This window comes from Peromyscus californicus, unplaced genomic scaffold (assembly GCF_007827085.1).
Source record: "Peromyscus californicus insignis strain IS unplaced genomic scaffold, ASM782708v3 Scaffold_6__1_contigs__length_162567912, whole genome shotgun sequence".
NCBI lineage: Eukaryota > Metazoa > Chordata > Mammalia > Rodentia > Cricetidae > Peromyscus > Peromyscus californicus.
Window position 1 is genome coordinate 74,318,031 of NW_026294584.1, and position 13,256 is coordinate 74,331,286.

At 43.4% G+C, this 13,256-nt stretch overlaps 1 protein-coding gene across 6 annotated transcripts in view; it reads right to left on the reverse strand.

The window, feature by feature from the left end:
* Positions 1 to 7,663, reverse strand: part of Pde1c (phosphodiesterase 1C) — a 621,274-nt gene extending 613,611 nt beyond the window's left edge. For 2 of the 6 annotated variants that reach the window (XM_052720608.1, XM_052720607.1), the window contains exon 1: positions 7,035 to 7,653. In XM_052720608.1, the coding sequence (XP_052576568.1) occupies positions 7,035 to 7,332 (298 nt within the window). In that variant the 5' untranslated portion in view covers positions 7,333 to 7,653. Of the gene's footprint in view, positions 1 to 7,034 lie in introns of all 6 variants that reach the window. The other 4 variants (XM_052720605.1, XM_052720604.1, XM_052720606.1 and 1 more) reach the window with 4 other exon arrangements.
* Between the last annotated feature and the right edge of the window lie 5,593 nt (positions 7,664 to 13,256).

The window sequence follows — 13,256 nt, forward strand, 5'->3', positions numbered from 1 at the left end:
ACACTGTGAGGTAGAATCAGTAACGAGACTCCTGAAAGTCTAACTAGCTGCAAGTGGTCTAGAAAAGTATGTAATGAATAATGAACAAAAAGGTTACTTAAATCCCCTGTACTAAAGGAGAAAATACAACTGTCTTAGCTTATTTACTTTCTGTTGCTGTGATAAACACTGGTCAAAAGCAACTTGGAGAGGAACAGGTTTATTTCAGCTTCCAGTTTATGGTCCATCATAAAGGGAAGTCAGGGCAGGAACTCAAGGCAAGAATCTGGTGGCAGGAACTGAATCAGGGGCCATGGAGGAGTGCGGCACTGGAACACCTTATGGCTTGCTCAGCCTGCTTTCTTATACAACCCAAGATCACCTGTGCAGGGGTGATACCACCCACAGTAAGCTGGGCCCTCCTACATCTATCATTAATTAAGAAAATATCCCCACAGGAGAGATGCCCCTCCCTAGTCAACACCTTAGTCAGGTGGGAGAGCTGGCTGTAAGGACAGAAGGCAGGAAAGCTAGCCCTGACTGTCATCTGCTGCAGCACTTGGAAGAGTGGTCCCTATGCCAAACCTGGGCAACACAGTAGACCTGGCCCTGAAGGTGTAGGTGTAGGAGATTCAACCCTAAGCACATGAAAGCAGGAAAACTGGCCCCGCCCCCTGCTCATCCCTACAAAGAGTGAATTTGTCAAAGCAATACAGGAGAGCTCACCCTGGTGCTGAGGAAAAGGGAGAGCTGGTGGGCTGACAAACCCTGCAACTACCCAGGCCCACAACCAGGGTTATGGGTTGGCCCACTCAAATATCCACCCCATCTGTGAACTGCTGGAGCACGTGAAGGGATGGGTCTTGCAGACCCAAAGCTGCAGGATTTCCACAACACAGGGCAACAGCAGGATAAGCAAGAGGAGTTCCAGTGAGGGCCCAACATCAATAGTGTAGCAGAAACCAGAGACCTCAAACCAGACCAATGACTCTTTGCAATGAACACTTGCAGGTACAGATATATGGACAAAAGGGTTTACTTCGTGACTCACTGTGTCACACTACAGCTTCCGTGATGAGATCCTTCCCTTTTTTTTTTTCTCTCTCTTAAATTTTATCTGGTGGGGGTGTGCTTCAAGGACAGAGGGCAGATATAGAGGGATGGGAAATGAATGGGATCAAGGTGCATGTTGTGAAAGACACAAAGAATAAATAAACAGAAAGTTAAAAAAAAAAAAGAAAGAAAAAGAAAATACCCCTACAGACTTGCCTACAGGCCCTCTGATGGAGGCATTTTCTCAACCAAAGTTTTTCTTCCATGATAACTCTAGTTTGTGTCAAATTGACAAAAATAGCAAGGACAATTGCCATCTGTTCCATCTATTCAGAAAATTATGAAGATGAGATGATAAAGAGACAGCTCAGTGTCTCTTACACTATTAGTACAGTGCAGATCACAAGCATTCCTTCCCCCAAGTTGTTCACCCAACAAGATCAAATGCATCTCTTGTGGCCAGGACTAAGTACCCTCTATTCTAAGTTGAGTCTGACTCCAGAAAAAATGACCAGTAACAACCAGTGGGGAGAATCAAAGAGAAATGGAGCTGAGACTTCTCAGCAGTGATAGGACTCTGATTCAGGGACTCCCCGCCCCCCCGAAGCGGGTAAGAAATTTGGAAGGCAGCCCCTGGAGGTGACTGCTGGTCCAGGAGCCTAGCACTTGCTCATCACATGTCCTTGTCCTTACCAGGCCTCATCAGTGTCGCCTGCCACCGGCCTAAGCCTTAGAAGTTTGCTCTTGTCTGTTTAAATTAATTCAGAATAGGGACACACATCAAGAGATGCCCTGAGTGTTGAAGATTGAAAGAACTTGGATGTAGCCACCTACCCAGCCACCCACTATCTTAAAATGACGAGCGTCCTGTTCTATTTTCACGTTAGTCAGTCTTTTTAATTCAGCTGAAAATCACCAAAAAATTTAATCCCAAATTAAATGCTTGACTGGTAAGGGTTCATAATTATTCTGACATATTAGAAAATGGCATGAGAGTGGTTGCTAAGGGGCTGGGGAGGAAAAGGAATGAGAGTGGTTTCCCTGACTCCAGAGCATCTACACAGATCTCAAAGCAAGCACATGCTGCTGATACCACATCCCCGACTAACGCTTCCCTTCAGGCCATCTCTACTACTGTTCTTCAAAGTGTGACCATTTAACAGTAAAACATCTGGGAACTTGTCAGACATGCAGATTCTTGGGTTGCTCATCTGACTTACAAACAAGAAATCTGAGAGTGGCCCAGAAATGTTATCAAATGACTGTAATACACACTTAGGGAACAGGATCACGTGAGAGTTGGTTCACATACTCGGTACCCCAGTCCTGCCCCATAACCACCAACCTGAGATTCTGGAATTGTCTTTCCAGGTGAGAGCCACTGATCCCAGTGCCTGAGAGAACCTAGACTGAGGCACATCGCAGTAATTTCCTCAGGTGTCACAAAAGATGTAGATGGATGCCAGAGAGCAATCAAAATTTCTACCACACAATGCTTCAAGACTGTAACCTGAAAAATTTGGTTGTTCTCTCTCTCTCTCTCTCTCTCTCTCTCTCTCTCTCTCTCTCTCTCTCTCTCTCTCTCTCTCTCTCTCTGTGTGTGTGTGTGTGTGTGTGTGTGTGTGTGTGTGTGTGTGTGTGTATGGTTTGTGCATGTGTTTGTGTGTCTGTGTGTATGGTCTGCGTGTCTGTGTGTCTGTCTGTGTGTGTGGTGTGTATGGTCTCCTCTGTCTGTCTGTCTCTCTCTCTCTCTCTCCCTCTCTGTGTATGTGTGTGTGTGTTTGTGTGTGACCAGTAAATGCACACACATGCATGCAAGCACACATGCATGCACAACCAGAGCATGACTCTGGGTGCTTTCCTAGAGCCTTATTGCCTTGACAGAAGACCACTGGTCTTTTGTCTTTTGGGGTCTTTTATCAAACAGAAAGTTCAACTTTTCAGCTAGGCTAGTTGGCCAAAGAACTCTTCATACCCACCTGTCTCTACTCCGATCCTGAGGTTACAGGTATATGCAGCCATGCCCAACCTATGGCTGCTGGGGTTTCAAACTCAGGTCCTAATGCTTTCAGATAAAGGTGCTTCTACCCATTGAGTCATCACCCCAGCCCTTTGGCTGTACTTTAAATCAATGCTTAGAGCCTGAGGATGTAACTAAGGGTAGAGCACTTGTCAGACATGTGCAAAGCCCTTTGTTCCAAGCCAGGAAGGAACCAAGGGAAGTATGGGCATAGACATGGAAGAAAGAGAGATTCAGCACTTGTATTACATACCAGTGTTGAAACAAGACCAAAATTAGTGAGTGGAAATAACAAAAATTTTAAAGGCCTCCAAAGGGAATATACAGATTATTAATCTTAATAAAATGACTTTTACCAACCGTATCAAAGTGCCTACTCATCTCGAGAGGTTTCTAATAAAAGCTAGGAGATGCTGATAATCAGCCATAAATACTTGAGCAATGCAGACAGCTGTGGGAAGCTTTTTATTTTCTTTTGTTAGTTCATTCTGAGATAGATTTTCATTGAAAATGAATTGAGCTTTGACCCCAAAACTCTGAAAACAAACAAATATATAAAACACCTGCATTTGGGACTCAGCAGGTAAAAGCAATCCTCTACAAGCATGAGGCACTGAATTCAAATCCCCAGAACCCATGTACAAGGTAAGACACAGTTACACCTTCCTGTAACCCCAACAATGAAGGAGGCCAAGGCAGTTGTATACCAAGTACTCACTGGCAGCCAGCCTAACTCAAACTGTGAGCTTCTGATTTAGCCAGAGACCCCTTCTCAAGGTAATGTCAAGAGCAATGGAAGACACTAGACATCCTGCTTTGCCCTCTTTGTGGACACACGTGAGCACATACACCACCTACAATATAAATAAATAAATACTGTAAACATCTATTTTTACTGTATGCCAGTCAGGTCTCCATTTGAGCTTTGACATCTTATCGTGTTGAATCTTTACCATAAAATGAGAGAGGAGTCGGAGACCATCACTATCCTTAACGAAACAAGTCTCAGAGGCTCAAAGAACTTAAATTTCCATGAGGAGATACAGCTGACTCTGCGCCCCAAGTTTGGCTCTCCCCTAAGGTCCCAGCTTTAATTATCATTTCAGTAATACCCAAGGCGATCCTTTCTCCCTTAATGCTCTGACATTCTCCTTCCAGCACTTTCCATTGCTTCCCTTCCCTACAACTAAGACAAAACTTTCAAAACACGCCACTGAGCAAGAAACTACAGGAGTTATAAATGGGAACTAAACACACAGGATCCAAGACATCAGCATGGAGAAATGAATAAGAATATGCATCTCTAGGGACTTCCTGAGACTAGGTTCTTGCTCTGAGTTTGCTAGCTACATGTCTAGTTAGCCAGCTCCCTGTGCCTTACCATCTTCCTCTGTAAATGGTGATGCAAATTGTCATGTGGCAATCTCAATCATCAGCACTTATCAGTGTGTCTCATACACATAAGCACTTAGGATTCAGCACACCAAGCTAATGTGCTCCTGGAATTCACAAATTCTGTACTATTTTTAGTACTGTATTATTCTGTCCACTATCATAAATTTCTAATGAAATCCAATGCAGTTTAGACAAAGGCAACCTAACATCATGGGGGCAATGCACCCCATTCTTAAAGAGGTAAAAATGAGCCTGGTTCACAACCTAGTTATCTAAACCAACTGCACCTCAAACACGTGCCCTCCTCTTCCTACTCCTCCTTCTCCTGTTTCTCGTCTTCCTCTTCATTTATTATTATTTTTTAGGCAGGGTCTCACTACTTCCAGGCCTGGTACTTGCCACATTGCTATATAGATCAGGATGGCTTCAAATTCACAGAGGTCTGCCTGTGTCTGCCTCCTATGAACTAGAATTAAAGGCATATGCTGCTTGGCTTGGTGGCACATGCCTATGACTCCAGCACTCAGGAGGTAGAGGCAGACTGATCTCTGTGAGTTCCAGGACAGCTTGGGCCACATAGTGAGACCCTGGCTCGAAAGAAAGAAGGAAGGAAAGGAAAGGAGGGAGGGAGGGAGGGAGGGAGGGAGGGAGGGAGGGAGGGAGGGAGGGAGGGAAGGAGGACAAGACATCCCTAGCCCATACTTTTCTTTGAGAAGAGCAAAATATAGAAATCTAATAACTTTGTTTTTGCTTAAGACTCTTAAATGATCTAAAACTCAAAGCATAATTTCAAATGGACATGTTTTTCATGAAATAAAAATGGAAGGATTGGCAAAATTATTCTCAAGCAACAAAAAGTTAAAGTGAAAAAAATTTCCAAGGTGTACTCATGGACTCTAGAGCAGAAATTAATTCAATGCAAATTCCTATAAATTTGCTTTATGACATTAAAAATATGCAAATTAATTACAACACCCAAACAATTAATCAAAAGTGTAAGAAAAAAATACAGTGATTTCTATTCATGGATACATATGTTTGTGATTCAAGTGATACCACCAAAGCTGGTATTGAAGAGTTCCCCAAAGGAAGCCCAAACTTCATCTTACATAACTAGGGCACAAACCAGGGCACATTGGACAAAAGCTAAACATATGTTCACATGTTAGAAAATAGCTCCAAATACCTTTACAATGCCTCACTTTTGCATAATACTTATACTTTGCAGGCCATTTTTTACCTCCAATACTTCCTTTAAATTTCACGGCATAGGAGTCAATGCAAACAGATCTATACTCATATTAAAACATCCTATAACCTTGGGGAATAAGTACCTGTCCTAGGATGCTGATCTTGGCAGGATCCAAGTGTCCTGACTTCTTTCTAGTCTACTTTTCTTTCCATGAGTACACAACGCATATCCTGTAGGTGGAGAAAACACCCAAAAAAACACATTTACAGTGATAAGTCCTCCCTTCAGGACAATGTGTATGTATCCTCTTTCAGTGAAAAGATTGCTTGAAAAAGATTAAAGCTAATATGGCCATTGATGATATTTTATAAGAAAAATGCTAAAGAGCATAAGCAAGGATGTATCCTTAGTTCTCAGTGATTTGTAATGTAAGCCAGGCTCCTCTCCATTAGCCTCACCTAATTTGTTAACAGAACCCAATTCTGCACAATTAATCTACGGAATCCTTGAAAACATGACAAGCAACCCCAGTGAGTATTCAAGACCAAAGGGCCAGCGGATGAATTTAGCAACATGTTGTGAGTTACTGTTTTTACTGATCAACTAAGGAATTTTACTTCCAGTTACACAAAAGAAGACCCGATCTGAGTCAATAGATCCTACGAAGATCTCAAGCTAAAAAGTTCAAAGTAGGTTTCCCTCTTTTTTCCGCTGATAAGGAGGAAAGATTTAGTGCCTTGTAATACTGAATATTTGCACAGCATTCTACCATTTACAAAGTTCTACTTGCACTGTATTTCAGCAAACTAGTGAAAGAAGTATGTTGTCACCCCCATATCACAGATAAATAAACTGATGCTCAGGCGGAGTGTCTGACTCAAAAATCACAAGAAAAGTCACGGGCAGAAGCTTAGATTCACATCTGAGTCCAAATTTTGTGTGAGCTTTTCACTTCTAGCTCACTGCCTATGCAAGAAAATTCTTCCCCACACACACAATGGTATCCTACATGCCTGGAACTCTGTCTTAGACACGCAGGAATTTCCTGGTCACTTCCTGATTCCCCTGGAAGGAGACAGGAAGAAATGCTTAATTCTTCTTTTGTCCTGTAACAAGAAAGATTTCTCCCCATGGTGCTGATACAGGTGCAACGCTAAGAAAAGGGGTCCTTGGGGTGTAGCTGTCTCCCCCTCTGCATTTAACCCCCCACGAAAAATATGACAGTTCTGAAATAACCCTTACTGAACCAGAAATGAATCTTGACTCGGAAAAGAAATCATGGGCAAGAAGACAAAAAAACAAAGTGAAACAATGTTGGAAGATAGAGCCTGTCATTGTCCCCGAAGGCAAGAACCTGCACACACACTCCAGGAAGGAGCTACCCACGAAACTCACCCGCTGAGCTGCCGCTGGCGGAGGACTGAGACATCGTCGGCCAACACTTCAGCACCGGGGACAGCTCTGCGCCCTCCAACTTCCGGAGAGCTTCCGGACTAAGACTGGCCGCCGGCTGCTCCCAAGCTGCGGGAGGTCTGAACAAGCCTTGGCACCCAAGTCCCAGCCTCTGGGTTCTGGAGTCTTTGCGAGACTCGGGAGCAGCGAGCGGCACTTCGGGCTGCGGCGGCGGCGACGATCCCGGCTGCACGACGGCGGCGTTGCGGGACCGCGCCAGAGCAGAGGAGACAGAGCCCATCCCAGCGGGCCAAGCAGAGATCCTCGGGGATCCGCACCCCTTGGCTGCCAAAGGCTGGCTCCCTTCCCACCCCGGGGCGCCCCTGGCGGACTGCGCCTCCTCTGACAGCCACACGTAGGCAGCTGCGCGGGGTGCAGGGAGGGCTACGCTCCCACCCCAGGTGGACTGGGAGGAATCTGTTCCGTGTCTGTGCCTGTCTGACAGTCCAGAGCAGACGGGAACACACACGTGGGGATGGAAGACCGTGGATACTGAAGATGTCCTGAGGCATTCCTGGAGGAGAGGGCGTGGCAGTAAGTGAGGGGTACTTTTCCCTCCACTCCGCACTTGGTTCACCTGGGGCCAAAGGTATGGCGCATCCTTCCTCTCCAGCGCAATCCCCAGAGAGGATGGAACCTTTAACGAAGGCGGAGGAGAAGCCAGTACTGTTTTTCTGTTACTTCTCCCCTCCCCCTTGATAGTTTCATGCACGTACACAATGAAATGTGATCACATCTACCCCACGTTTGTCTCCTCCAACTTCTCCCAAACCCCACATACACACTTCATGCTCCCAATTTTGTCTTTCTATTTTTTTTTTTTTAAGTAACCCACTAAGGTCAGTTAGTGCTGGCCACATGTGCATGGGTGTGGCGCTGACCACTGGAGCAAGAGAATCTCACCAATGACCTCTTAAAGCTAATGTCACATCTCTAAGCTGTGATTCATTGATGAATCACTCTCTTCAGTACTGCCCCTGAACCTAGCTTGTCAGCCACATCGCCCCCACCCCCCTCAGCCTGGACATTGCCTCCTTTGTGGCCTCCAAGACTGCCTACCCTTCTTTCCAGAAGTTGAGCCCAAGAAAGAGTGAAAGTGGAGGAAGAGTCATCTTAATTCTGTCCTTGAGAGCCAGCAGGGAGGCACCAGCCCTGAGAACTCCCAAGGCATTACACCAGAGCAGCCTGGGTACTACTGTTAATAGCCTGCTTTGCTGGCTGGGGTGAGGCAACAGCCTCCATCCTGCCCTGCCTGCAATGAGACGGTAGTGATGCCTTATGGGAAGCAGGAGTAGAAAGGGGAACTTGAAATGATGTTTCAGCTGAAAGACCTTGCCCAAAGGGGTTTGGGGTACTGCCCAAGGTCACACAACCAACTAATGATGGAACTGGACTGCATGGGACTCCTCTTTCTAGATCCAGTATCCTATCTATTCTGTGCCTCTTCTAAAGATGTTTAGGCACTGGTGAATTGAGACAACTACTTGTGCAATACACAGTTTATGTGAGGTTACATTGTAGAAAGGGAGACAGACTCCCCCTCCATGGACAGAGTTCAGCACTCTTTATGACACCATGCTATGGCTGGTGGCACTCATCTGTACATGGCCATGCTCACGAGTAAATGTAAAGTATTATCACATAGATGGAGTCCAGAAACAATCAGATCAATAAATCCCAAAATGGGAAAAGAAAGAATCTTCAACTGGTATAAAGGCAAATCAGAGGACCAGCCAGGCTAGGACAGCTATGGAACACTATGGCCTTCTCTGTCTAGCCTTGTTTCCCATGAGTGAGAAAAAGCCAAAATCATAGAACTTGAGCCAACATTACTAAGAAGAGCCTCCAACTAGTTGGGGTTTCAGACCATAGCCGCACTCCCCTTACCATACAAGAGCTAAGCCAGTGTCTTCTTACTCAGCCAACCTCGGGGACCCACCTTCTCAGGGAAAGCCAAAGGGAATGCTACAGGGTCCAACTACAGGAGAGAGAAATATGTAGATGGAGACAGAAGAACTGGGATGAACATAGGGGACTGGTTCAGATAAAGGTGATTAGGCAAGGTGAAATGTCTCATGGTCTGTAGTTAGCAAATTGAAGATCCAGAATGTTTCAGCACCTCACGAACTCCATTCATATGCCTGTCTAGAGCATTCAGGTCTGCCAAAACCTTACCTACTTTATAAAGATCATGTCCTGTAATGGGACTCAACAGTGCCACTAAAGCTTCATATCTGCCTCGAGATTTTTGCTGAATCAATTTTTTAACTCTCCTGTGATCATAGTTTTATCTAGCTCAGTGAACTGAGAAGCAAACACAGCTTCTTTTATTCCCTGTCCCCTCAGTAATGCCATTTTTCCTCTCTTGTTTCCTGCTCCTGGACATTTATGGTGACCTCAGATAGTGGTGTCCAAGTGTTCTTAATGGCTCTTTTAAGCCAACATCAGGCGCTGATTTCTCTCCTAGTGTCTTGGGTTGCACAGACTTTGTCTTTAAAGAGGGATGAGTAGTTACATTTCTAATTTTTTTCCCACCTCTACAAAGTCAGGTTGATCCCTTACACTCCCATATCCTACAGACTCATGTGTGGCAGGCTCTTCTATTGCTTATTTAAAAGTCTTCCACAATTTGAAACACTCCTCCATTGCTTGGTGGGAGTGTTGTACAGCCATGATAGAAATCAGTATGGTGATTCCTCAGGAAAATAGCAATCAATCTACCCCGATCTCTGGCCATACCACTATTGGGCATATATCTAAAGGATACTTCATCCTACCACAGAGGCAATTGCTCAGCCATGTTCATTGTTGTTCTAGTCATAATATCTACAAGTTGGAAACAACCTAGATGTTCCTCAACAAAAAAAAATGGATTAAAAATATATTAATTTATATAACAGAGTATTACTTATCCATTTAAAAAAATGAAATCATGAAATTTACAGGTAAGTGGGTGTAACTAGAAAAAAAATATCCTGAGTGAGGTAACCCAGACCCAGAAAGACAAATGTAGTATGTATTCACTTATATGTGGATATCAGCTGTTAAGTAAATGACAAGTAAGCCACAATCCATAGAACCACAGAGGTTAGGTATAGATATAGAGTAAGGGATTTGGGAGGAACCGTTAGGTCTCTCTAGGAAAGAGAAATAGAATAGATATGGACTGGAAGGATTAAGCAGATAAGGAAGAGGGGAACAAGGGAGGGAATATGAGAGCACAGCTAAAACTAAAAGCCATTGTAGGGGCAGTATGAAAACCTAATAAAGTAGAAACTTCCTGAAATATATACATATATGAAGGTGATCTATAGGAAATATCCAAATAATGGAGGAGACAGAGCAGCAATTAGCCTTTCCTTGTCATCCAATGATGTTTCCAGGACCAGGAATTGGATTTCATATAATTAAGATACTGGCCAAAGGGGTTCCATGGGAACCCCCAAACAACCCAGGCTATTGCCAAAACAATAGGTTACTCTCCACAAACTGGTAGCAAGGCCCCACTGCTAAAGACAACATCTACACAGCTCACTGAACATGGAGAAGTTGAGCTGGTGCCTACATAGAGCTGTCACCCTTACATGCTGTCTTTGGTACAGGAAGATACTCTGCACATTATCAAAGGAAAAATGTAAACAAACCCTTTGATCTATAATGATGTCTTGTCTGCAAGATGTGTTAGGGGAATGGTGGCACAAAGTTTGTGGGAATAACCAACCAATATCTGATTTGACTTAAGGTCCACTCCATAAGATGGAACCCATACCCAACACTGTTTGGGTGACCAAGAACCTGAGAGTAGATATCCAAGGAACCTAGAAGAAAACCAAATACTACTGTTCTTTTTAAAAAAAAGCAATAAAATGACTCCTAATGACATTCTGCTATATTCATAAATCAGCCATTATCAGAGATTCTTCCTCCTGTAGCAAATGGGAACAAATACAGAGACCCACAACCAGATATTGTGCAGAAAGTGAGAGACTTTGTAACACTCAGCCCTAAATGGAATGTCTCCATCAAATCCGTCCCCTCAGGGCTCAGGGAATCCCATCAAAGAGGAGGCAGAAAGGATGTAATAGCCAGAGGGGATGGAGGACACCAAGGAAACAAGGCCCTCTAAATCAACATAACATACATAAGAACTCATAGAGACTGAGGCAGCATGCATGGGACTGTGTGGGTCTGCACCAGATGGGGTTCTAGAGCTGAAAGTCGATGTGGACACATACCCATCCCTAACCCAGAAGCAATCTCAAACTGATTACTATGATAACCAAATGAAAATTAAATTTCTTCCAAGGGAATCTCACTGAGGAAACAAATTGCTCTTACAGGCAGGCTGCATGCTTAGCAGTAGATAACCAATAGAAAATGAACTCAATGGCATCTTTGGAGGTTCCTTGTCTCATAACGTTATGTCAGGGATTTTCTTTTCTTTAAATGTATCTTATTTGTTTTTATTTTTATTTCATTTTACATTTTTTTCTTCTCTCTTTTTACCCTTCAGGTCCTTTGAGTATATATTATGGCTTCCAGTTTAGTGTTTTTCTGGTATTCCTGAGTGTGGGAATAATTGGGTCTCTGCTTCTTGTGCCCTTTCTTGGGCTCTTTTCCTTCTGTTTATTTGTTTTGTCCAATTCCAGTGTGTTCATTTTTGTTTTATATTATTATATAATATTATTATATTTTATTATATTGTTATCCCTTAGATGCCTGTTTGTTTTCTAATAAGGGACAGAAATGAAGTGGATCTGGATGGGAGGGAGGTGGGGAGGAAGTAGGAGGAGTAGAGGGCGGGGAAACTGTAATCAGAATATATTGTGGGAGGGAAAAAATCCATTTTCAATAAAAGGAAGAAACACAAAGTCTTTCCCAATTTGAGCAGTTCAGATTACCAGAGTTTCTTGTACTGGACCATTGTTAAAGCCCCAAACTCACTGAGGATTATCAACTTTCCCTTCTTTTCTACTAAAGGCTAGACTCAAGTGGTATCTTCTATCATCTCTATCATGTTCTCTTCTACCTCATTCTCCTATACTTCCCATCAGTTCCAAGTTCTTGGATCCCAGGAAGGACTCTTCAGCTTTTCAGCACTATACTCTCTTTTTTTTTTTCTCCTAGCCATAATAAAGGGAAAACCAACACAGTCTTCTCATCCTCTGCTTTATCTAATTGACCTGCTAAAAGAGAGACTAATATGGAGGCTGCTGGCCATATCTACCTTTCTCCTTGAAATTCCTACATGATACAAACAGTCTGCTGAGCTCCATCCCAGCCTCAGATGCATCTCTTACTACATAAAGCACTGCCCAGGCAATCTCTGCAACTACTTATCAATACTTGTAACTCATATATGGTATTCTCAAAAAATTGAAGATATTTAACTGATCTTCAAAGTATCTCCATAGTCACACAGTAGATCCCAATTGTCAAGCAATCATGCCATTCCATGTCATACAGAAGAAGACTGCTGCCCTAGGACTACCTACCCCTCCATACTCAAAACTCCTGTTGGCTCAGCCTTATTTACACATTTCACTACACATAGCAAGAACCAGGCAACCATTGCTATAGTTAGTAAGAAGGCATGTTGCCACATACCACAGGGAAAGTATAGCTGTATTGGAATCCCCTCTGTCTTATTGATGTTTGGCTTCTGTTGAATGCCTTGCCACCCATCATGCAATCACTACTTTCCAATTTTTCTTTAGTCCTGTCAAATTCCTGTTCAAGTGCCAAATGTTATTGTGTGACAGATTTTTTTTCTGGGAAGACACAATAAATGCACATAAAGAGAGAGAGACAGAGACAGAGACAGAGACAGACAGACAGAGACAGACAGACAGATAGAGAGAAAGAAAGGGAACCTATGACAGACCAAAATAAGTTGGTGAACCAAGTTTTTGATGTGGTACTGACTTAGTTAGGTTTTATTGCTATGAAGAGACACCATGACCACAGCAACTCTATGTTTGTTTTGTTTTTTGTTTTGTTTTGTTTTTTATTTTTTTCTTTATTAAGAAATTTTCGAAAAAACCAAAAAAAAAAAGAAAAGAAATTTTCTACTCATTCTTCATGCTATCCACAGACCCCCCCTTCTCCTTCCTCCCATCCCCAAATCTTCTTTCCCAAGGCACCCTGTATCCCCACATCCCCCAA